General features: G+C 37.0%; 5 protein-coding genes across 7 annotated transcripts; 2 read left to right on the top strand and 3 right to left on the bottom strand.

Annotated features, from left to right (window-relative positions):
- The first annotated feature begins 3706 nt into the window (after window positions 1-3706).
- On the top strand, window positions 3707-8262 carry LOC140771273 (mitochondrial outer membrane import complex protein METAXIN). Of its 2 annotated transcripts, none has more exons than XM_073112749.1 (6): window positions 3707-4030; window positions 4937-5277; window positions 5526-5602; window positions 5756-5816; window positions 6768-6945; window positions 7760-8262. In XM_073112749.1, exons 1-6 carry the CDS (start codon window positions 3877-3879, stop codon window positions 7939-7941), a joined length of 993 nt encoding a protein of 330 aa, XP_072968850.1. In that variant the 5' UTR covers window positions 3707-3876; the 3' UTR covers window positions 7942-8262. The 2 variants fall into 2 exon arrangements, with proteins under 2 accessions (XP_072968850.1, XP_072968849.1); XM_073112748.1 differs by having other exon boundaries at window positions 3710-4048.
- A 260-nt stretch (window positions 8263-8522) lies between these two features.
- On the bottom strand, window positions 8523-12649 carry LOC140769922 (bZIP transcription factor RISBZ4-like). 2 transcript variants are annotated; one of them, XM_073110826.1, is made up of 7 exons: window positions 12409-12649; window positions 10842-12185; window positions 10357-10486; window positions 10024-10156; window positions 9732-9807; window positions 9086-9211; window positions 8523-8969 (listed from the first exon to the last, which is right to left on the bottom strand). In XM_073110826.1, the coding sequence occupies exons 2-7, from the start codon at window positions 11250-11252 to the stop codon at window positions 8673-8675; spliced, it is 1173 nt and encodes a 390-aa protein (XP_072966927.1). In that variant the 5' UTR covers window positions 11253-12185; window positions 12409-12649; the 3' UTR covers window positions 8523-8672. The 2 variants fall into 2 exon arrangements, with proteins under 2 accessions (XP_072966927.1, XP_072966928.1); XM_073110827.1 differs by having other exon boundaries at window positions 10357-10465; window positions 12409-12643.
- Window positions 11628-12128, bottom strand: LOC140769815 (uncharacterized). The gene has a single exon (XM_073110689.1). The coding sequence runs from the start codon at window positions 12126-12128 to the stop codon at window positions 11628-11630; it is 501 nt and encodes a 166-aa protein (XP_072966790.1).
- A 3567-nt stretch (window positions 12650-16216) lies between the features above and the next one.
- On the top strand, window positions 16217-16627 carry LOC140769809 (auxin-induced protein 15A-like). The gene has a single exon (XM_073110679.1). It carries the CDS (start codon window positions 16217-16219, stop codon window positions 16625-16627), a length of 411 nt encoding a protein of 136 aa, XP_072966780.1.
- Window positions 16628-16861: 234 nt separating this feature from the next.
- LOC140769921 (uncharacterized) lies at window positions 16862-24328 on the bottom strand. Its single transcript, XM_073110825.1, has 8 exons — window positions 23663-24328; window positions 22757-22894; window positions 22374-22619; window positions 22144-22257; window positions 20247-20429; window positions 18947-19164; window positions 17966-18661; window positions 16862-17609 (listed from the first exon to the last, which is right to left on the bottom strand). The coding sequence occupies exons 1-7, from the start codon at window positions 24251-24253 to the stop codon at window positions 18310-18312; spliced, it is 1842 nt and encodes a 613-aa protein (XP_072966926.1). The 5' UTR covers window positions 24254-24328; the 3' UTR covers window positions 16862-17609; window positions 17966-18309.
- Between the last annotated feature and the right edge of the window lie 369 nt (window positions 24329-24697).

Raw genomic sequence — 24697 nt, 5'->3', positions numbered from 1 at the left:
CATAATCCCTTCGACAGGCATTTTGCAATTTAATTATGATTATTTTTTCAATAATAAATAATAAAATAATTAAGTAACAAAACACCCTCTTTTCAACCAATATCTTGTAATTCATCACAAAACTAAATAAATAAATAAGAGTATTTTTTTGAAATCACCTGTCCGAGTGAGAACAGCAAACAGCGTCAACCAACGGGCTATCCGTGGAATATTGCTTCCGATGAGTCGATCAATGACCGCCACGACAGCAACACAAGATCGTGATGGCGTGAGCCCAACTAGAAAGAAAGGGCCGTAGACTATAAGACATGCGGTTCACGTGTTTGGGGACCCCCATAGCAATGAGAAGGGTGTTTGTGTTCTGGTACCATTTTAAATTTGGAGGTCAAATATAAAATAAACACAAATAAAATGTTAGAACTTTGGAACATTGAAATTGGTAATCTATAAATAAATGCAAACTGAGAGTATAATATAATTAAATGCTAAGCTAGATAAAATATTAGGTTGTGAGAATTTTACTAAATATCAATCTCAGCGTTTGTATAAGAGATAGAAATTATAATAAACTCATTTGACAAAGTATTTTTAAATAAAAAGTGTTATCTATTATTCAAATGTGGAAGATACAATGATTGTGTAGCTCTTATGTTTAACTGAACTTTTTTAAGTTTATATGTTTCCTTTTTCTGGGACAAGATATGTAAGTTTAAACTAGTCGGCTCTAATTTAATTTTATAAATGTTTTAGATGATATCTTTTAGTTTATTTGCTGTTTATTAACATTGTTAGCCACTATCAGCAGAATATGATATCTTTAGAGAGAAAGATGCTCATCTGGACAGCTCTAGATATATCGAATCAGATTCTTAACAAATGTAATATCCATAAGTGTTAGAAGTATGATATATATTATTGATTCATTACTTAACAGTTTAAGCTTTCGACATCATTATAAATAAATTTTTTAGTGTTTATCATGAGATCAAATATTGTTCACCTGCTTTTATTCTATATTCTTTAATATTATGCCGTGGTGAGCTGCATATCTCATTATCTATCATATATCTATGTGTAATGCATATTAGAGATCGTAAGTGAGGAAGTTATTGAATACATAATATATACTATTAATTTGGTACTAATAACTTAAGTTTTTGAGTCAATCTATTATCAAACAAGAAAGAAAGTTGAATTTAAGCAAGAAGTGCAATAGAAATCAATCTAATAATAATAAATAAAAAGAGAGTAAGTTTCAAAAGAGAGATGCCACTGGTAAGTTCTGAAGGCTAGAAATAGAGCAAAGGAGGTAGAGTGCTGATTTCATATCAATATGAAGCATTAATAATCACCGTAAACCTTACCATCTACTTGCAGGAATAGAGTAGGTGGGAGAATAAGATATTTCTTTACACATTATGCTGAAGAGAAGAACCTGCAAATAAGTTGAGGTGGCCTCTTCATACACTCAGTCGAGAATTATGGATAACTTGTCAGATTGCTGCAGAAGTTGAACTTCACCAATACTCAATAATTCTCCTGTTCTCATATTAAAGATTATATACAAAGTCAAACAAATTATACAAATTTCCTTTGTTTTTCGCTTCTCGATCTCCATGGTTCATAATATCAGTACAAATAAGTGAGGAGACTAATCTTTCCTTCAGTTTTTCTACAGATAGTCACAACACTTTCCTTGTAGATGTAGAGACATTAGAAATCCTATACAAAAACACGTTGAAGCTAACCTCTTTTTCTTTCTTTTTTTCATTTTTGGCTACCTATTCCAGATTACGAGCATTTCGCAGCAGCAGCAGCAGCAAGAATTTTTGAACTCATACAAGAGTCATAGGTGAGAAGAAGAGAACAAGATGTAGCCAAGGACAAACTTGCCGGGAAAGAACTCTAGACTACGGTGGTCATCGCCGGCAAGTCATCCTTGGCTGCATTCCACTCTCTCCCTCCTCACGTTTGGCTGTCGATGATCGGCATTCGCCATTGGTAGCATCACTACCTTCCTTCCTCTCTTTTCAGCACTCTTCTCTTGCTGCTGCATCTGTTTCTGGTAATCAGAGTTGGTATATATAGGCAATACTAGTGAACTATATAGTGTGCCCTGGCTGGTAATGAAGTAAGTGGTATGTTGTATTCTTTGATGCCAATTCAAACTTTGAGACCTTTCTTTTTTTTTCTTTTCTTTTTTAATTGCATGATATGAAGAGGGCCCAGTGTCCATATTTTTTTTGAAAGGATTTGGGACTTTGAATTTTAAAGTAACTTCTCTGATTGTGAAGGGCATCCATAACCACAAACATCTAAATGTATTAATGTTCCAACATACAACATCTGAAAACAAAATTTTGTGTGTAGTAAATGAAGAAATTATGAGATGATTGATTACTTTGGAGAAGCATTTCCTTTTCTTTCTACTTTGGCAATTATAAAATGTGTGAACAATGACAGTTGCAGGATGTGGGGATTGGTGGGGAACAGATTCTTTGTTCTGCAGTGCAGTGCAGTGCAGTGCATCAAGTTTCTCAAATGTGAATTTGGCATTGAATGGGGTCAATGAGGTGCAAAAGTTCACTCCAAAAGAGAGGCCCCCCTTTTGGTTTTATATAAATTAAGGGAACGGGCACCTCAAATCCACAGATCGGTGGATCCAATGGGCCTAGAGTTTCTGGGAGGGAATTGGATTCTGTCACTTGTGTGTTTTATTGTGATGTGTTCATTTGACAACCATTGAACATAAGGATGACAAAAGGAACAAGACATCTATTAAATATTTAAAATCTTTTCATGTACCTAATGTTTGAGTGAGACAGAGAGAGAGAGAGAGAGAGAGAGAGAGAGAGAGAGAGAGAGAGAGAGAGAGAGGAGAGAGAGAGTTGAGGAAAAATATTGGCTGCAAGTGAATCAGCCATTGTTGTCCATGGGCTCAAAGTGGAGCACTGGAGCTAAATTCTTTGCACGAAGTGATTACTATTCAAATCGGTTTGGGCTTAAATGGTTCCTCGTAAACCTAGAATTTGGTCCACTGTTCAACCTCCAAACAAACAAATCATTTTTACACTGTCTGCAATGGTTTTGTTTATATAAATCATGAGTTGATAGATTAATTAAAGGAGATAAAAGAGGCTACTCTGGGATGCATAGGTTGGATAACTGAGCTAATGACACAAATGTAGAATTAGGAGAGCAGAGGTAGGTCGAAACCAAAGCGAGTCAATAAGAAAACTCCCCGACTTCTCATGGACCCGTCGGGCTAGACTAGAATATCAAAATATGCCGGCTTGAGTCTAGACAAAACCTAATCCAATCTAGTCCGAGACTGGTTTTGGTTTAGGTCGAGGCTCAAGTTGATGTCCATGTTTTGTTAAAATCTTGGCAGGAAATAGCTTTTCACAATATAGATCAAGAGATTGGATTATCTAATAAAGATTGGAAGTTTCTAATTCCTTTTGTTTTAGTCTATGAAATTGCCACCAAAAGGTCACGAATTGTTGTATATACCTTGAAAATATTCATACTACTACGTATCCACTTAGGATAAGGTTGATTATTAGGAGGCATTTTTGGTGGGTAAATGTCTTCTTAATCAAAGTATGGAAGAAGTCTAATCATGAGCATTGATATTATGATGTTAACACCCAATACTAAAGAAAGAAAAAGAGAAAAGAAAAGAGAAAAAGCCGAACCGGTTCAACTTTTTCGAAGTCTCGGACCGAACCAAATCACGAAATGGTGGAATTAGAACGAAAGCAGCGACGAAAACCCTGCAGAGCTTAAGCCCTCACTGGAGAAACCCTTGACTCGCAATCCTTCTCTCATCCTCGATCGAAACCCTTTCTTCTCCATCTTCTCGATCCCTCGAAGATGGGCGATGAGGGGAAGGCGGAGGAGGAGCAAGCTCGCCTCGTCCTGGTCGCGAGGAGAGGGGGCTTCGGCCTCCCGACTGCGTGCCCTTCGTGCCTCCCCGTATACATCTATCTCAGATTGGCGAACGCTTCCTTCAGTCTCGAGCTTGATGGTGCCTACCCGGATGCTGGTTTGTTGGGTTTTAGCTCCTTTTCTTTTAGTTTCTGGTTGATACGGAGTTGCCGTCTGAATGTTTGATGTAATGCTTTGAGTGCAAAGGGTCATTTTTGCTCCGTTTGGCATGAGCCGGACGTGGGTTTAAGCTTTTTTAGGTTAATTTGTATTCATTTTATGATGCATCATCGATTAGTAATTAATAGCAGTTACTTTTTGATTAATTCTGTAAGAATAAATTTTAATTGCTGTTGCTGACTTATCATATAAGACTCTGTAATTTATAGTGGTTATTTTAGCTTTGACTTCTACGAGCAAATTCATTACCATGCTTTTGCTAAAACGGTTGGATTGCTCTATGGATGACTAATCCATCGTTAGATATTGAGATTTGATATCTATAAACCCTCTAATTGGACCCCAAAATGGTAGTTTTGATTAAAATCTTTGAAAAGGAAGTACAGAAATGTAGACAATTCTGGACCCAAAGTAGGACTTGATCAAGTGCTATTAGATTTATATATATTTGTTCTCCTCTGGTAACCATCTGCTAGGCTCCTGAAGAGGTGTTTGATAAGTGTACCAGTGTAGCGCATTTACTTTCTGCTAAAGATAGGAGGTTTGGCCATGTTTTGTTTGTACCACTTCCAGGTCTTTACTTCTGCCTAGAAACCAGTGACATCTTTACTTTTGAAATTTAATGATTACAAGGTCTTTACTGGATAAAGTACCACCAAATTAGATTGCAGATGTTAAATATTGGTTACAGGCAAGTGTTGATGCAATTCTTTGTTTATACAGGAATTGCTTGTACATCCTTTTTTAATCTCACGAGTTCTGTTAGCCACATTTTACTAATTGATGATTTTGATTTTCGTGTAAATTGTAATCCTTTTATTTGTAGATCACATACCGTATGTTGAATATGGTGATTATGTGGCGTTCAACAATGAGAAGGGAGGGGTTATTGAATGTCTGAAGGAAGACAATATTGTGGACCTGGACTCAAAACTTTCGAGTACTACTGTTCCGGAAGTGTTACCTACAAAAGCAATGATCAGTTCCTGGCTTGCAGATGCAGTGCAGTATGAACTCTGGGTTGCTATTGATGGAAGTGTTTCTCATACGATATATTACTCTGATCTTCCATGGCCAATTGGAAAGCTTCTCTGTTGGAAGCAAACCAGGGCTGTGAAGCAATTTTTTGGTATAACAAAGCTGAATGCTGAAGAAAAAGAGGAAGAGGTCTTTGTCTCTCTTAATCTTGTTTCTGGAGATTAAATTCACCATTAAGTCCTTTACAGTTTCTATATATCTAATAAATGCTTCCTATTCTCAATCCAAGGCACATATGGACCATGGAAAGGAGGCTTAATCTGAAACTATGATTATCCATGAATATCATCTTGTTTAGTCTCTATAACAATACTGTACTGTCTTTTTGTTTCTCCTTGTGCTTCTAAAGTGTCTTTACTAGGATTTTACATGTATAGATTTATCGGAAAGCGGGTGCAGCATATGATGCTTTATCTATGAAGTTAGATGATCAGGTGTTCTTCTTTGACAACAGGTACGTGCATGTAGTTTGGTACTGTACCATTTGTACTTTTTTTATTCTTTAATTTCATTGTCATGCATCTTCTTGGCATCATTCAAGAATCATCGAAGAAAAAGTTACTGAAAGAAATTAGTTTCATTAAATGATTATTTCTCCCTCTTGCAGGCCTACAGATGTTGATGCTCTTTTCCTTGGACATGCCCTTTTTGTACTCCATGCCTTGCCGGTAAATTCTATAGTCCTGTAGATCTTATCGATTAGTGGAAGATATTAGGGATCTTTATTTTTTATGGCAATTAAGGGCTTATTTGGTTTGAGACTAAGCCTCAAACTTGATTAGTTGATCTTTTTTTTTTTTTTTTTGTCTTGATTTTTTGAAGAGTGAACTTGGTTAGGTATAAAAAATAAAAAAATGTTTGATTACTGAACTATATTAGAGGTCTTTGAACTAGTTCAAGGACGCTCCGTGAACTCAAACCAAACAGGCCCTAACGGCCTTTGCTCTATGGGTTCACTTTTTTTTTTTTAAAAAAATTCTCTTCAGATTATTTTGGATATTTTATCTTGCATATGAAGGAACCAACATCTGACTATATTATGTGTCAGTGATAAATTGGTTATGAAGGTTTTAGAAAGTGTATTTCCATCATTAGGAGGAACCATGTTAGGGCTCAATATGTTTTGAGGTATGATATCACCTAGGGAAGCACCGAGGGAGAATATATGTTATGTAGGTAAGCGTGAGATCTAGCATCAAGAAAAACAGTCTGAAGGTAGGGTTAGACTAATCATGCATGAAATTCAAGTATTTGCAACATTTGGGATTAACAAAGTGAATAGTCATTAGTGAACCATACGTTCTTTCTTTTTCACTTTAAACCAGACTTCAAGCATTTTAGAATCTAAAGATGGCAGCGGTTAATTTTACATATTTTGAGCTTTATTGAGTATATTCGTTTGCCGAAGTTAGCATTTACTTGCACTACACCTTTTCATTCTTCTGGGAAAATTCTTTTTTCCCTCATATCCTTATTATGCTGAAATGTTCTGTCACATACTTATAGCTTTGTTTGCCCCCCAGGTTACAGTGTACTTGGTTGCAGTTATTATAAGTGATGCTTGATCGATGTATCTTTATGGGATTTCACAAGTTTTTTTGTAATAATCTTCTACTCAGGATACGTCTTTGCTGCGAAGCAATTTGTTGAAGCATGACAATCTAGTAAAATATGCTGAACGTCACAAGGTCGAATTGCTGGAAATCAGTTCATCCTCAGCATCTTCATCATCGGTACCAAGATCTTCCTTTGATGCTTCGACATCGACGCCCAAAAGAAGAGCCTCCTCGGGATGGAGTAAGTTTAGGGAGCACTCCTCTAATTGTCATACAGTAATAATGGGAGGAGTAAAATAAGGGACCCTCGTTTAAATTATTGTGTTTTCTTTTGGTTGAGAGTTGATTCCCTGAACTCTTCATATGTTCTTTTGACATCAGCAATCCCATCAATCCTTAGCAATAAACTCATTTAATCCTTCATGCGCTAGCTCTCTGAGGCATGTTTAATAGGCATTTCTGATATCATGAGATCTTCAGAGACTCAGAGTTGAGATTCTAGTAACCGATTTAAAAGAACTTAGACTTATTAGGGTCAAGTACAGATTCAAGGCTCTTGCCATGTTGAGGTAGAGCCTACACCACTTTGATATTTCTGAACCTCGTATTTGCATCTGGATGTACAAATGTGTTACAGATTATGCTATTATGCGTTGGTCGGTTTGCTGAGGATTGATTGGATTGCTGATGCCTATTATACTCTCCCTGTGCATGCTTATTGTTATATCTTTCAACAGCCCAACTTAAATACAGATAAAGGAAGGTGTTGTCAGGTAATTTGATAGCCCGCATAAAACCTTTGTAAAGAAAATGAACTAAAGATACTGAATGGAAGAAAATGGTCATGTCCGACCTCAAATAGTGGGACTAGTAGCTTAATTGTTTTAACTGTATATTGATGCCATATATTTATATTCTTTTATCGCTACTGTGTTTCTTTCTACTCAACTCCTTTTGTTGTAGTGATCGTACTGCATCCTTTGATACCAAACATGCTTAATTAACTTTAGCTGATTTTATTATTGTATCATGACCCTGTCGAACTGCCTCTGCAGGTTCTAAACCCAAACCAAAAGCTAAAAAGGAGCGGACGGAGGAAGAGAAAACCTTCCGAAGAAGGGCAAAATATTTTCTTGGAGCACAGCTGGTTGCGATTCTCGTTTTCCTTTCACTGATGGGAGGGGCTGATACATCTGAACTAGAGGATGATGACGGGGTAGCTTATGAAGAAGATTAGAAATATTTGCTTTCCTGTAGAACTAATTCTTTTATCCATTTGCCAAACAACTATCAACCTTTGTGGTGTGGATTTTTGCCCACCAAATCAGTTTTGCTTTTTCGTCGAGAATTTACAGGCTCGAATTTTAGCCAAAACTTTGTATCACTTGTACTTTACATCTGGAGTAATGGCCCAGGTCAGGTGTCATAAAGAAGTTGTTACTTCAAGAAGATTTTGAACTTGTATCACTTGTACTTTACATCATTACTGGCTCAAGTCAGGCGTCATAAAGAAGTTGTTACTTCAGGAAGATTTTGAGGGAAACGCAATTATCATTTAGTGTTATTCCTCTACATAAAGGATTTTCTTAATATCTGTACTGTGTTCCAGGAGTTTAACAAGAGAATGCATGGTTTGCCAGTTTGAAAAAGTTGTTCATCAATGGAACCTATCATAATTCTCAAACTTCTTTGTCATAATGAATCCTGCTCTGCCAAATAAAACTATTATAAAGTTCAGAAATTAATAGTCCTTGATGTGAAGACAATTAAATTGTGAATAACAAATACTCAAGCTGCTTATCCAAAACACAATAAAATCTAAATTGAGGAGAATAATCATTCAGTAGTACTAATTAACCAAGTAATATTGATGTTTCACATTCAAGAATTAACTTATGTACGTGGAGAGAGAGAGTACAAGCATTGAAGGCTTGGGTACTACATTTGCCTTAGGTCCATTGCCAAATGTCAGCTCCAAAACCCATCGCTTGGATACTGGAGTGGTGAATTTTGATTCAATCCTGATCTCATATCTTCATACTCATTGTCACTGTCCACCCCAATGTTCTGCAGTTGTTCAGCTACTGACATACCAGTGCGACGAGTGTTGTCTCGTTCTAAGTCTATGGAATTTATGATGCCTGATGATGCCCGACATGGATGAAGAGTATTTATAATCCGTGGCGATCCAATGTGGCTTTGGAGGAGATGATCTAGGCTAGATGTTAAGGCCCCTCTAGCTACCATATCTTCTGCCATTTTTACCTGTTAAAAGATTTACGCTAAATTATACTTCTTTTATTTACATATTTGATACCAAATTTTCACATGGAACCAGTCCGATAAATATGACTATATAGAGGAAAAAGAAAAGCAGGTACCTTCACTCTCAAAGCTTCCACATCTGACTTGAGAACTCGATTATCTGTAACTGAATCAGCGAAAAGCTTATTGGCATCTGTCAGTTGCTTGAACAAAGATTCATTTTCTCCTCTAAGTTGGTCGACCTGATGAATCAAATAAATATGAAAGGAAATTTAAGTTTCTCTAGTTAAAGAGCTCAGATTGCAAATTAAAGCGAAGTCTACTAATTGTAGGACAATCTAAAATATGGATAAGTATGATCGTGACTTTCCAAAGAAAGTAACACAACATTTAAGCAAGCAATTTCTTTCCTTTTCTTTCTGCCCCTATTGCCTGTTGGGTCGATTACAATACAACAGTGTCTTCATATGCTAATATGGACAGAATTTATTAAGACTTGAATAAGATGTATGGGATGGAAGAATAGTTTGAAAGTCAGTTTGAAGAGGACTGGGTCAAAGTATCATGAATTGTGCAGAAGATTACATCTTCTTATGATATACAGTATGGTAGCGAGGTAAGTTTGTTTACAATATTTTCTTATCAAAACGACAAAATGCATTTACAATATATTCTTATCAAAAGGACGAAAAGCATTAACAATATATTCTTATAAAAATGACAAAATGCATTGCATGCTTGCATCTTCCATGAGTGACATACCTGCACCTCAAGATCAGCTAAATGTGCCTGCTTTCTCTTCCTTGATCGTCTAGCAGACTCCCGGTTAGAGACCATCCTTGAAATAGAGATGAATGTCATTTAAATACATTACAAGGATCTATAAAGGTGACTGCAACGTATTTGCAGTTTCAGCACAACAATTTACAGACCCTCTTTCCTTTCAGACTTGTAGATGAATGATAGAATCTAGAGAGAAGACTATTGATAAAGACATAATTTTTTAAGCTTTCTATAATTGTGCCACTTCAAAGTTTCAGGCATTCAGCTTTACCTTCTGATGCGCCTTATATCTGTGCCATTTGTGCTCCGTTCACATGGCCCAGTCTCCGTGTCTATAGACTCCTCATCCGACTGCTCAGAGCCACTTGTTCCTCCTAGAGCTTGAATATTTTGATGCAGGGTTTCTGAATTATGTAGAAACAGCTCAAGATTTAATATGACACCTTAAATTGGAGTCAAGATTTACTATGACACCTTACACATGTTCCTTATTATGTTTTCTTTCTGTTATAAGATGATTAATGCATTTGGATCTAATGAGTTAAACACACCAAAATTCAAAAGTTGCATGCTTCTAAATCGTACATGAAGAGAAGAGATGTACCATATATAGAGGATTGAGACTCCCCAGTAGTCCTAGCAGAAGCAGTTGAACATCTTGGGGTGAGATTCTGAGACCATAGTTGGCTTCTGAAACTTCCACTCGTTGTATCCTGCTCGAATTTTAATGTTTTCTTTTTAATGTCATCAAACACAAGAAATAGTAGTTTTCAGGCAAGTTCCAACATGTTCATGGTCCCAAATCAGAGAAATAAAATGAGGCAATTTTGCACAAAATTACATTTTTTTCCCCTACATTTCAAATTCTGAGCTGCTCACAAGTAGGTAGCTCATTTTGCAGATTGTTATCATTAATTTTCTTGAAAATACCGTGAATTAATTAGTATAAAAGTATATTGTAATCCAAGCAATAGAAAGAGTAAAACACATAACTAAGAGATTTTTGAGGGTACATATGAAAAAGAAAGCCTCTCGTTTTGGTATACACATGAAAAGTAGAACATAGAGGGGCATCTACATAATTCTCACCGGATCGCCGAACCCTACTCTCAGGCCTCCGAGGCCGACGTCTCTGTCGAAGGAGACGGCCCGCGGACGCTCCACCGCCGGAAGTAGGAGCTCCTCGGCGGCCTCCGGCGGACGTAGAAACGCCTCCAGCTGCAGCTCCGACGCAGACTTCTTCATCGCTTCGCGCGCCTTCACGGCCTCTTCGGGTGGGGGTGGTGGTTGGGGGAGACTAAAAAGACGAGGGAAAAGAAAAGCAAGCAGAAGTCGGCGGCGAAGAAAGAATGCTGTGCTATATTTAAGTTGCTCCTCTTTCTTCTCACAATTACGGAAATACCACTCCATGGGTGGCTTTCGGTGGGGGAAAGGGAGGGGTAGTTCGGGTAAAATGGTGGGAGCGGATAATGGAGGCTGATCTGGATCCGCATAAGCCATGACAGCGTTTCGAGTCACGCGACCTCCACGTCAGCACGCAGCTCCACGTTTAAAATCGCCTAATTACAATTCACGTCGACCAGTGGGATTCTCGCCACATACCTATATCGTGTTGCGCTCCTACAACCGACGCTGCAGGGGACTCAGTGGCCATGAATCAATTCCACCAACCATGCAATATATTTCTTTTCTCCTTTTTCCCTTATCTTGTTATTTTGTATACTGATAACTTAATATATTTACATGACTTCTTATTTCAATATTAAAAGATCAAACGCCCCTCGGTGTTCTAATATTTGAGAAGGAACAACAAAATAATCATCATATGGAGTTAAAGATGGCCAGAAACTAAGTGGTGATAAGTTGTTGATCAACTCATACGAGCAAAGACTTGTTGCCATCCATGATCTCCTCATCCTTACCACCAACCTTCCTTTCCCCGCATGCAACATTATCCACGCAGTACAACATCAAAGTAATCAAAACATAGCAAAAGAACACCAGCACTGGCCCAAACACCCATAACAGTAGTGGTAAGGCTGCATAAAACACCCTATTCCCCACTGTGCTGAGCCCAAACCCCTTCTCCATGAGCCCACACACATACTCTCCAGTACTGCTGGTAGTAGTAGTGCATTGTGGTATGTTTACAAGGAAGCCCACTTGGCTCATGAAGGAGATGGAGAAGGAGTAGCAGAGGAAGGCGAGGAGGAAGAGGAGGAGGAGCGCCGCGTACTTCACGGCCATGGCGAGCTCCCCGTGCGCGCCGTAGAGGGTGTCGTCGAGCGGCTTCTTGATGGTGGAGGTGCTGCTGAGCATGGCGGCGAGGCCAGAGCAGAGGAGGATGGAGGTGGTGGCCATGAGAGTTGACGCCATGATTGAGTTCCTAATCGTTTGGACTGCTAAGACGTTCATCTTCTCCTTCTCCTTCTCCTTCAATCATGCAATAATCATACGTTACGTGATGTAAAATAGTTAAATAAATCACAACTGAGTTTAAATCATATGTATATAACGTTGTAGTTAAAAAGCTACTATATACCACCAACTTCAATATCTATAGTTGGGATCCAACCCATAATTTTTAGCAAGAGTACGTAGATAAAAATACAAATATTTAAGATATTCTTAAGTCACTATAAATATACATCTATACCTTCATCAGGGCGAGGATCCAGAGTCGTCGACCCATTGAGTTAACCCCAATTACCGTCTGATGTGGTTGGGATCTAATCTTTCGCCATAACCAGAGATGGTATATCATGGAGAAGAGAAGGCCCAACGGCACCAATATCATATCAAGGTAACTCCTTCTCCATTCCATTCTTCTTCTTCTTCTTCTTCTTCTAGCTTTGCTCCTCCATTGTAGCAGGACAGCATGACTGTATAAGTAATTAAGGAACTACCAATTCAATGGCAATGAGACCTAAAACTTTTGATAGTATATTTGTGTAATCTACAAGCAATGCATGCCAACTTTAATAAGAATGTATCACGCTAATTAAGTATATTCTCTCTCAGAATTAGATTAGGGTGATATTATTATCCTCTCATTAGCAAGAACGACTAACAAAGGAAAATAAGAATAAAAATAAAAACTTAGCGGTATTAGCAAAGCGAAAACAATGGCCAAGATTAAGTGCTGGTAGCTAAATTACAACCAGATTACAAACATACGTACTGTAACCTCACTGGTCTCTATCTATTACCAACCACAACACGTTAACCCTCTTTATAGGGTATTGCAGTTATTATATTTATACACGAGGAGGTTGATAAGATTATGAAAGAGGAGTTTAATTGTGACCCTTTGAGAGGGATGTAATGGGAAGAAGAACTAAACAATGAATTAATAAGTAATGGTTAAGTTCATGGACTAAAATGGGCTTCATTTGTGTACACTCGAAAAGGAAACCCCATCTTGTAGGCAGTTCTATTTGGTTCACTTTGTGGGGGTTACGTCATGACTCATGAGAGTGGTTTGATGCCACTATCATTATACCCAAATGGTTACCCGAATAATGGGTGAGGATAGTCGCTTTGGATGTAGACAGGAGGTGTAAAATTAAGTCTGCTTCACTTCCTGTTCTCTTCTATTCTAGCTTAAATACTTGAGATAGAGCTATGTCCATATGCATTCATAGCATATATGTGGCTGCAGTGCTGCACCACTAGATAAGAAATTCTTCCTGCCCCTTGGTAGTTGGTAGGGTATTTATGGGCCGGGTTCGCATCAAAATAATTATGACTGACATTGGGCCTATCCCTGGCCCATGGCGAACCCAAAGGCCCTTTGGGCAGTCTGGTCGACCCGATAGGGTTACGGTTTAGTTTACGTTACAACAAAAGAAAAGAAAATCTCTACTGGTTGTGCCGCCATGACACCACCGCCATTTGCTCACCGAGCCACTACCTCTCCATTTAACCAATGGCGATGGCGGAGTTAGTTTTTGGACCCTGAGGCTCATATCAATGGAGGTTTGTGCTTATGCTATAGGTTAGACCGGATGCAGATCGAGTTTCATGCTTGTATAATGAACTACAAATGTGAATTATGTGCAATTTATTATAACAAAATATGCACCGACTATAGAAATTATATAAAAACTACATGTAATTAAATTACCATGACTATATTTTCTCAGTTAGATGTACTATCACATGCAATCAGGATGAAGCCTGAGACATTTAGAAGGAAGCTTAAAAATAAGAACCTACTGAACATGTGCATCCCATGAGACGAAAATATTAAGAAAAGGGAGACATTACCAAAAGGGCCTCTCCAATCAATTCAGTCATCTTGTAACTATAGGGGTTGGCTATTTTTTACCAACTCTAACATAACAATCTACCAAAGGAAACCAAAGATCACTATAGACAAAGCTATTTCACAGAATTAAATAGTTGAAGAACTACTAGAGTAACTAAAAAACCTAACAGAAAGAAGCAGCTATGACCAACCTCCGGCAGAAAGGAATCAACACTAATGAATATTAAACAAATGAATTTTGCTTCAATGATATCAAGAAAGATTGCTCAATTAATTGCCTAAAAGGTTCTTGGTGGTGGGTGTCCTGTTTTTGTACAAGATTCCAAATGAGTTCATACTATGAAAAATTAATAGGAACAACTTCAATCATGAGTTCACAACCAATTAAAGCCCCCACAATACTTGCCACCATGTTGAAACCTCACATGGTTGCATAAATACCCACTAGTTTAGTCATAAACAAACACCTTCCGCAGCATCTCCCACTTTGGTGGCAATAAAAAAGTAGATCTCCCAACTAAACAAAAACATATTAAAGATATTTAAATCATTAATCCGAGATGCCATCCATTTTAAAACCCTCTGCCATTTTGTTCAATGCACCACCATTACTTCCAACAATTGACCTAAGCATAATTCCTTAGTTATTCATCTAGTTTAAATTGAATCAAATGACAGAAGATGGGTCTAACTACCATAGATACTTATTGCAATTGGTAAAGCAATAAAACAACATATAAAGCCCATAGAGTATTCTTATGAATATTGAGCAAAATAAGTTTACCTCAATTCAAAATTTTCTGACTAGAATTCACTGAAAAAGATATTGAGAAAATTCTTACTGCGATTGACAGAAAATAATAGGTATCCTAACCAGCACTCGTTTGAAACTTGTACCTGCTTTATCCGTTATTCACTGGTCAAGTGGAAAGTCCAAACTGTCTCCACAATTGAAAAGAAAAAAGAAACCAATTAGTTTGGATTCTACGGTAGTTCATGTATATTAGAGCTATACGTGTTACAAACAGCTTTCATATAGGATTTAAGATGTTTTTGAAACTTCCAGAGTGAATTAGTTATATATCAGAACATTATGATAGTATGATGTTCCTCTCAAGCACATTACTCACAAGTAGCATATAAAAGGAACTTCATTCACTACATTCAAGCTAATATTGCATTTGATTTGAGTAATCATGTATTTTCCCTTGATGTTATTCACAGTCACGGCAGTAAAGATTTTGATTTTTCTAATTTCAACAGTCAAATTGCCTAAATCTCAGCTACGCTTGCAACTGATTTTACAATACGATGCCATTTTCTGCACAGATTAGAAGACAAACGAGTGACTGCTACCTTACAAGACACTGTGTTCCTAGCAACCAACAGAATCCTCAGCTCAACCACTGCATTTCATCTCTTGGGTATTATACGAATTTCATGATTGATGTATTAGAACAAAATAGATTGATGAAAATGTTGATCCTAGAATCTAAATAAAATAGAAGCCAAAGGTGCTCAACTACCAAATGATTAGAGCTGACTAATTTGCAATCTAGTAATTATTGCTGAGCAAATAAACTCATCTATACCTATTACGGGCACCTCACATGCAAGTTTTGCTATCCATCACCTTCCATGTTCTCAAGCACGCAAATCCAATAAAAAAATACACTCAAAGATACTGGGTTGTGCGGTTCTCTGCGTTGTGGCTACCAACTATATTACTCGATTTAATGGGTAACCATGAAGCTCATGTGCTTCAGCAGTCGCAGCAGTAAAATAGTGCATACAAAATACAATAATAGTGTCACATGATAGGATAGTACATAAAAGATTAGTGTAATTGGATATTATAAAACATGGGAAGATTTTACAGAAAGCTCTATACCAATAGTGTAGCATTCTTACCAGATATTAAAAGGTTCTGTTCAAATGTTTATGAACTACCCACTGGAGAACTCTGAAAGAAAAATGTTGATCAGTTAGGTTCCTGAAACAGTTATAGAAGATAACCCAAGTAAATAAAGTAACAATAACATAAACAAGTACTACATCATTAAACAAAGGATACAAACTTCTTTAAATTCTCAAGCACCAATGCTCCATACCATCTCAAACCACCATTACCAACAACACCAAAGTTCTTTCCTCCTTGCAGAGCTTCTGCACCTTTACATAACTCGATAGTTCCATGGATTCCAAGAAGTCCAACAAGATCGCCGAGATCGTTCATATCCAGCAGATGCTGAAAAGATGGAAGAAGCTTTCTGCCACACCAAAGAGCAGCAGCAAGGGCATCAAGTTCCTGAAGAGGACCCTCTCCTTCGCAGACCCTTCATCAGCACACTCTGGGGATGTCCCAAAGGGTTATCTTGCTGTATGTGTTGGGGAGGAGATGCAGAGGTTTGTGATCCCAACAGAGTATTTGGGTCATCAAGCCTTTGCAATCCTACTAAGAGAAGCTGAAGAGGAGTTTGGGTTCCAGCAGCAAGGGGTGTTGAGGTTGCCCTGTGACGTATCAGTGTTCGAGAGCCTGCTGAGTACAGTGGAGAACAAAGATAGTTTTTCCTATAGCTTCTCCGAAGGTGACTTTGATTACTAACACCAATCCAATAAAATCAATGTGCAGATAAGTAGATAACACATGGGGAAAGGTGTGGGATGATTCTTTATCTCCCCCCAAGTCTATGTTTCCATCTTCCAATTTAAATAGTTCTGTGAAGAGTTTTATGATATGTAACCTATTTTATGCAAATTTGAATGCTTATCTGCAGAAAAGAAGCCTAATAACTAAGCAAAGCATTTCATAATTAATTTTTCTTATTACAAAAAGCTCGACCAATCATACAATCTTTGTAATACCAAGCAGCTTCAAGTAATTTTATAGTTGTCTGAAACAGTTCTGCATGCACCTCTTATCACATATTAAGACAACGCATATCCTGCAATATATGTATCACTGCATTGAAGTTACGAGTGGAAAGTGAGAAATCACATGATTACCAAGATGACAGAAGAAACCAAAACACATAAAACCAATCAAATAACAGTAGCAAAATTGGAAGCAAGCCCAGCAGCATGAACTGGATGGCTATGAAAAACCTGTGCTTGGTATAACAACCAAATGCCCGTACTCACACATTTGTACTATTCTCCAGATATACAATGTTCACTGAAATATTGGATCAATTGTAAAATGTTTTTTTTTTTACCCTCTGTTTTCTGACGCCACACCCTCCAAAGAACACTCTAGCAGACTGGCACGAGACCACCTTCAGTGATATTCTTTGACAATTTCAGAACATAATATCCAGGGCTTACTATATCTCAGCTTAATACTGAACAACAAAGAACAATGCAAATAAGTTGCAGATCGTTACATCTGATTTTACTGTAGGAGTAAAGAAAACAAGGATCTCCTCCACTACTTCTCATTTTAAAAATTTCAGCTTTCTTGAGGGATGACCTGTGAACTTTGCAAAGTGAAAGGTTCAGCATCACATCCCTTGATCAAAGAAAAGAGGGGATGTAGGCTGCCAAGATGCAGTTATTACAAATGATCCAGCTGTCTCTGACTCTTTGATCTGCAGATTTAAATGCACAATTAATTGAATAGGTCTTTCACAAGAAGCAATCTACAGTACAACTACAAGTTTAGTTCAATGACACTAACTGCAATGTCTCGTGCAACATTGAGTTGAAGTGAAAAAGAAAAGAAAAACTCTGCTGGCCAGTGTAGGACAATATACAAATAAAGTAAATCATAAACAGTCCCTAACTTCTCAAGGAACAGAGTGAAAGACGTGACACTGGGCTAACATGATGTAGGCTATTGATTGAGAGACAAAACATAATAGCTTATAAACAGCAATCTGCACATGATTTATGTCGGTCAAAAAATTATAAATAGATTCAAAGAATTTAGCAAAGTTTCATTTACCTCTTTTATTCAAGGAAGTGCAATTGTCAGTCCAGAGGCAGCAGATTCAACTAGGTATCAGCCTCTGGCATGTAATGCCAGTTCACTTGTTTCACTTTAGTAATGGTAGTATCCAATTTAGCAGGGTTCAGTTCCACTGCTCCACATGTTAACTTCAAAGGGAGTGGCATCTATCATGCTAACTCTGTATAATTGTCAGCTTTGTGATAAGTTTGTAAGGAACCATACTGTACAGTATGGAAAACCAATATCGTTGCAGATCAACACCAAGAGACCTGTCAAAAAAGGACAGAGAAAGTGCTTTATATGCACAAGCACCGAAGTCAAAGTGTCCCCATTTCTTATTATGAACCATCTTTATGTTTAATGGGGGTCGACACCACCAGTAATTTTCCCATGCCCATGTACTCTTCAGCAAATCCATCATCATTCTTTGCTAACATATCTTTCAAACCACATTCTATATTCCTATTCTTAAGGACCCAGAACCTGGGCTTTATCTTCTTGTCCAGTGAGTAGCTGAAATACCTCGGATATTCCACAATTTCCTTGAGTGGCTTCCCCATATTGCTTAGAAGGAACTGAATCTTTGGTTTCAGAACAACTTCGATGCTATAACCAAGTAAAGGAGAGAATCTGTAAATCATAGAGCACACCTCCCTCTTAGACAGTCCAACTCCCACCAAATATTCCATTCTGTAACATGAGCGAGTACATTAGAAAGATGACAACATGCATTAGCAACAAGCAAGCACCAACAAAATTATGACAAGTGAATGAGATCAGAAAAAATCAAAAAAGGAATTGTTGTTATCATTTTTTGAACATAAGATACCAGGCACAAATGAGAAACAATTTGCTAAGAGAAACAAAAACACTTAAGAAATAAACATCAGTCATTGAGAAACCCTGCCATATTTTAGCTATCATCAAAATCTGACATGGTAGAACTCCATCAAATATAACAATCTGTTTCTATACCTTGGCAGTAAAGTGTTATGGATGTCTAACAGAAGAAGCTCCGGATACTTTCTGATAATTCGAGGAAGGTGGCCCCTTGAAATCCCAAAATCAGTAAGGAACTCAACTTTCTTCCTCAGGGTACTGTCAACATTAGCAGCAAAGATTTCTGGACAGCGACATAAAATCCTCCCTATTGTTATGCGGTCAAAACCCATTTCTTCCATAAAAGAAACCACCTAGGGAAACACAATATCTTTAGTAATTAGGGAAAAAAGAAAGGTGACTTATAGTTTATATATACATATAAATACAAAAGAGAGACCATAAAAGATGAAACAATAAGTCAAAAAGATCCAAGACAATTGAAGCTTAAATGCTAACTGTAGCGAATTGTGTTATTCAACAACAAAAATTCACAGGAAGCACATCAAAATCTACTAACTTTTTAAAACTGAATTAGTGCAAAGTTTGACTGCCACAGTACTTGCAAGTTGTAACTTGTAACATTTAAAGATCCATTCAAATTCTGGCCACAAACAAAATAAATTGTCTAACAATCCAAAGGCTCCAGAAGCAAGCCATTTTGACAATTTGAAATAAGAATCGTGAGATAGAGGTTGCAAGTAGATCTCAACAAAAAGTTGCCATTTCCTTCACAAAATGTTTCAAAGACAACAATATATTCTGGTGATGATGGTAGCCAAATTCTATTATGCATAAAAATGCATAACAAAGTTGCTATGAGAAGTATTATTTTCCACAAATATCTCCTTTAAAACCTTACTAGAGAAGGAAAATTGGTGTGTGTCAAGTTAACCCCTCTCTTATCTCTAATAATCAAAGCATAATGAATGTATGGGAGACTCCTTTGTGGATAAATCATGACAAATAAGAGTTTAAAAATGCTCCACCACCAGCTATCAATATAAGTGGGGCATTCCTGATATAAGAAGTGTATGCCTAAAGAAACAGAAGACCAGCTGATTAGGAGTTATCCACGATCACCTGTGTATCATTGCTCTTTGACTGATCTGCAGGCAATTTTCAGAGTACAGCAAACAAACCAAAAAAATAAAGATGAAAAATCTGTATCCTTGTGTCTGAAAAGAAGAAGCATCTTGACTTCTTAAGTGAACTTAAAATTTCTATATTGCAAAAACAAAACAAAAAGTTGCCTCGAACCTAAGTTGATATCCTAGGATTGTATCTTATAACTAAATATAGAAATAAACATATTAATATGAAGCTAAAATGCTGCGATAAGAATTCACCAAGGCAAGGCATATGTAACAAAATTCATCCAAAGATAAGTGCATACCTCAAGAAATTCATTAGGTTTTCTTAGAAGCAACTGTGGACTTGAAGTAATAACAGGCACCAACATTTTCTTAGTAACATCTAACCCATTCAATTGCTCCAAAAATGACTTCATCTTTCGAGTTGAACAACCCAACATATGGGGCCAACTTTTGATTGCAATATCAACATTAGACTTTGAAATCTGAAATAAGGTGGTTTGTTACTATCTAAGATTCTAATACATTAAGAAAGATAAATGAGATGGTGCAATGGTAAATGAAGAGGTTGACAATATAATATAAGTTCACACGAGAGAAACCCACCAGAAAATATCAGTACAAATATATGTAACTACATCTGGAGCAAATAAGCATCATCAAACAACATCACACAATGCATTACAAGCATTAGAAGTTTGCCACTTGCCAGAACCTCGTTACCCAGCCCCAAGCCATAGCCTACTCAAAACTAGACACACAGCCTAGTCTCTTCCAAACCGAACAATGAACATTTGATCATCTCTCTAAGCTGAAGTCTTTCAAAACTGTAGGGAACTAGATACTTGGCACACAACCAAACTAGTAGCAGTAACCCTGGAGTAACCCTGGGCCATTTCAGTCTGCATATACAACTAAGAAATAATGAAACTCATGGAGTGAAATATGAAAATGATGTATTCTTTAGGAGCTTTCATATCTCAATTATCTTATCCTACTACAAATAGCAGTCATATGACAATTTAATAATTCATGAAAAAGAGCACACACACACAACAATGAACTCTTTTCTATGGTTACAAATGAGATTGATTCAAGTATGCATTCTATACTTATTGCATGGCATGAAACCAATCAACTTAAAACAATAATGCTGAAAATATGGATGACGAAACTAGCTATTTCGGCTTGAAAAGAGCAAAAACGATGCATCTTAGCATCTTCTATTCCGAAAACGCAAAAGGCTACTATGTTAGAAAAAAGATACTAGAAAGGCCGCCAAAAGGAAACCAATAGCTGTCAAAAGCCACCCAAGTAATAGACATCAAAGCGATGAGAATGTAAAATTTCTGAACAACTCACAAAGGTGAAATGCCTCAAGAACATAGCAATGGCTCTGATGTAAATGGCTGCATTGCCATGCACATGTTCATTCGCAATAGTAACATAATTTATTAAACCTCAAGGACCATAAGACCTAACTTAATTCTTCAAACAAAAAAACATAAAAATATAGATATAGTTCCTTTTAGAGAGTCATGTATTTAATGTAAATTTAACCAAACCTTCCAATTCTTTACTGTTTGCTGAAGGGCTACACTGCATGCATTTAAGCATTTATTAATATTGCATACATCTAAGACAAGTGATATAAGAGAACTGTTAAAATAGATTAGCCGAAGTAGTTCAGATATGTAAATTTGAATCAACTTGTATCCAATTTTCTATTTATTATTACTAAAATAAGTGATTTATTTTAGGAATAACTATTCTTATGTTCACTAATATTCTAGAATAAAGGTATAATAATTACTTTTAATATAATATGAAGTAAAGGAAAATTTAAAAAAAAATTATTTTTATGGAATTACGATAAATACCCTTAAATTTGATATAAAGTAGAATGAATGATAGATATCAAGTATAAATAGGTAACTTGGTTAGTATGTGGTATAAGATGTAATTTAAATAAATAGTATTTGTAATCTTGAATACTATTATAATGATGTTTAATTGTTATTCTAGAATAAGAAGTTGTATTCCAGAATAAAAAGAGGTCATTCCTGAAATAAACGAAAGCTAAGTATTTGAAGGTTTACTTGACAAACTTTTAGAGATATGAATAACATATTAGTCAGTCAATATAGATGGCAATAATGGATATGATTTCTAAATAATTGCCCATCAAAGCAGTAATACCTTTTCTCCTTTGAAGAATGCGACTATCTCTGCATAATTCTCTTGAATGCTTGTTGAAAGAATCCATGGATATTTTAACAACATCCTAGCTATATCTTTGTCCTGTACACCTACCTAGAACAAGGAGACATGCTTCGAGCTTAAAAGGCACCATATGTATTGAATAGCTCATATTATGAGTCTCTAGCTCGAGATAAAATCTAATAGCAACTGTAAATTTCCTTCCTTACCTTTCCCAATGCATGCATTCTTGGCTTGATATCTTTCTCAACATTGTAGAAAAATAAAGGAGGAAATGATAAAAGAATAGCCGATATCTTAGCCACAGGAACCCCAACAAGTTCAAGAAAAGAAACCAATGGTTTTAAATGGTTCTCCTTCGAGCACAAAAGAAGCTTTGGAAATGATTCTATTAGATACGGAAATGAGGCATCTCCATGTCCCAACATGCGCAGACCTCCATGTCTTGCCTCCATCTGCAGCATATTTTGAGTAGAAAACCTAAGTAGCCAAAGCCCAAAAAATACTCGAACTATAGATATATGCACCTGAGAAAATTCAAATAGGGAATGGGCTACTATAAAAAGACAGCAAAAATAAATGTACCACTTACTTTTTCAAAAAATGATAATGTACTTTGAATATCCTCATCTGCAGGTATTGACAATTGTACCATCATGCGTTTAGCATTTCTTCCAATTAGCACTTCATTCCCACTGCTTGAGAATAACATTTCCCTCATAAACCTGACCTATAAATAAATGTACAATAAGCAGCATGCAAAAGCAGTCCAAATTAAATGATACAAATACACCAGCACTAAGAAATTTCAAATATGAAAAATCCATTAATCGACCAAAAGACCTCATAAAGGTAACCGAGGTTGAGTAAAGTCAGCAATTAAGATCCAAAGACAGGAAGAGAAAGCATCTTTGCACATGCTAATTAAAACCCTCTAGTCCCTAATGTATCTATGAGAGAATACTCACAAATAAAAGATTATACTCTTGTCCTTGAAAATGTTCTGTAAGCTGTCTTGCTTTGGCAGTGATAAGAAAAGAGAACGCACGACCAAAGAGCAAGATGTTATCTTTTGTAGTGGGATGCATGTCTTTCATAAGCATATTTAGTCATGTATCCTTAACAAGAAAGAACATCCTCAAATTTATTGACCATTCCTTACAGGCAAAATAAATGTGCCATTACACATTTCATTCTTATTCCTTGTCAGAAGATCATGTAGAATAATAGAAACATAGATAATGAAATAAGGAATTAAAGAGGATACTAATTAAAAGAAACAATGTTACTAGGAAGAGAATCAATTAACAGATTCTTTTAGAGTATAAGTACTTGAAGAAGACGTCATTTTTACAAAGTCATCCAAAAGACAATCAAAAGAAGCAATCTGAGAGTATAAAAAACCATAAGAGAGAAGTGCACCCACCAGGTCATAAAAATTACAAAAAAGTTAAAGAGGCAATTCCAATTTGAAAGAAGCTTGCATAAAAGGACTTACCTTATCAATTAGCTCTGGAAGAGTCTCAGAGGCTAGATAGGTCGCAATAAGAGTCGCAGAAGAGAACTTGAGACCAATGCTCTCGAGAAACGGAAGCATCCCCTTGTCACCTTTACTTTTCGCCATATAATACACCTTCTTCTTGAAATCGAGAACATAAAAATCCACCTTTCCTTCCTCCCCCATCCCTGAGCTCCACGAACCCCAAAGACGGTACTCGTCCAGCTCCCGAACGTTCGCCACGAGCATCTCTACATACTTAGGCGAGTCCATAGCGATAGATATTGAATCCTCTTCAGAAGCTCCAAACTCTCGCAGCAGACCCTCCACGGCCTCGCGGGCTTCGTCGACGACGGACGAGTCCGCAGAGACGGGAACACTCCGGCCACATTGGCAGGCGGAGAACCGGACTGGAGACCTAGGCAATCGATCTAGGTGCAGGGGGAAGCGGAATCCCCGAGAAAGCGGAAGGGGAGATGAATTAAGCGGGAAAGGGGAGGAGAAAGGGAGACTTGTAGATAAAAGGCGATCGACCGAAGAGGAGCGAGTCATGGTTGGCAAGAAAGGAGAGGGGAGAGATCGAGTAGCCATGACTTCTTCTCGATCATCTCCCTTAGGGTTTTGGTCTTTTGGAGAAGAAAACCAAACCTTAGTAGTAATAGTAGTAAAACCCTAGCTTGAGTTGAACCTTTCGCGCGCTATCCGTTTTTGTGGTTTGCCAGAGGAGAGGAGGATATTTCGGTCATTAGGCTTACCGGGCCCGATAATAGGCAGGTCCGGCCCAAGTAATCCAAGCTATCTTTTACTTACTAAAGTTTGATCAATGGACCCATATGAAATATTTCACTTCCAACCAAGCTGAATTCTTTAATATTATTATGTCTTAATTATTGCTTTTAATTTTACTTTTTTACTTTCATTTTTATTTTATTTTATTATAATAGATATGATAATTAGAGTTAGCCCATTATCCGGCCTATAGCATAAGAGCTCTTGAAATATTTGTTAAAAAGAAGGATTGATTTATTGATAAAC

The sequence above is a fragment of the Typha angustifolia genome, chromosome 11, assembly GCF_048772165.1.
Source record: "Typha angustifolia cultivar Huaian chromosome 11, ASM4877216v1, whole genome shotgun sequence".
Taxonomy (NCBI): domain Eukaryota; kingdom Viridiplantae; phylum Streptophyta; class Magnoliopsida; order Poales; family Typhaceae; genus Typha; species Typha angustifolia.
Note: the sequence above shows the minus strand (reverse complement) of the source record. Positions and strands in the feature narration are given on the sequence as shown.

Excerpts from the sequence above, each read along its gene's own strand:
- LOC140769815 (XM_073110689.1), bottom strand. The coding sequence starts at position 12,128 with ATGGCGTCAACTCTCATGGCCACCACCTCCATCCTCCTCTGCTCTGGC.
- LOC140771273 (XM_073112748.1), top strand. The coding sequence starts at position 3,877 with ATGGGCGATGAGGGGAAGGCGGAGGAGGAGCAAGCTCGCCTCGTCCTG. Across the intron at positions 4,049-4,936 it reads TGGTGCCTACCCGGATGCTG|ATCACATACCGTATGTTGAA; the intron begins GTTTGTTGGGTT and ends TTTTATTTGTAG. Across the intron at positions 5,603-5,755 it reads GTGTTCTTCTTTGACAACAG|GCCTACAGATGTTGATGCTC; the intron begins GTACGTGCATGT and ends TCCCTCTTGCAG.
- LOC140769809 (XM_073110679.1), top strand. The coding sequence starts at position 16,217 with ATGGATTCCAAGAAGTCCAACAAGATCGCCGAGATCGTTCATATCCAG.
- LOC140769921 (XM_073110825.1), bottom strand. The coding sequence starts at position 24,253 with ATGGCTACTCGATCTCTCCCCTCTCCTTTCTTGCCAACCATGACTCGC. Across the intron at positions 22,895-23,662 it reads TTCCAGAGCTAATTGATAAG|GTCAGGTTTATGAGGGAAAT; the intron begins GTAAGTCCTTTT and ends ATTTATTTATAG. Across the intron at positions 20,430-22,143 it reads CATTCTTCAAAGGAGAAAAG|ATTTCAAAGTCTAATGTTGA; the intron begins GTATTACTGCTT and ends ACCTTATTTCAG.
- LOC140769922 (XM_073110826.1), bottom strand. The coding sequence starts at position 11,252 with ATGGCTTATGCGGATCCAGATCAGCCTCCATTATCCGCTCCCACCATT. Across the intron at positions 9,212-9,731 it reads TAGCTGATCTTGAGGTGCAG|GTCGACCAACTTAGAGGAGA; the intron begins GTATGTCACTCA and ends TTGATTCATCAG. Across the intron at positions 8,970-9,085 it reads TGGAAGCTTTGAGAGTGAAG|GTAAAAATGGCAGAAGATAT; the intron begins GTACCTGCTTTT and ends ATCTTTTAACAG.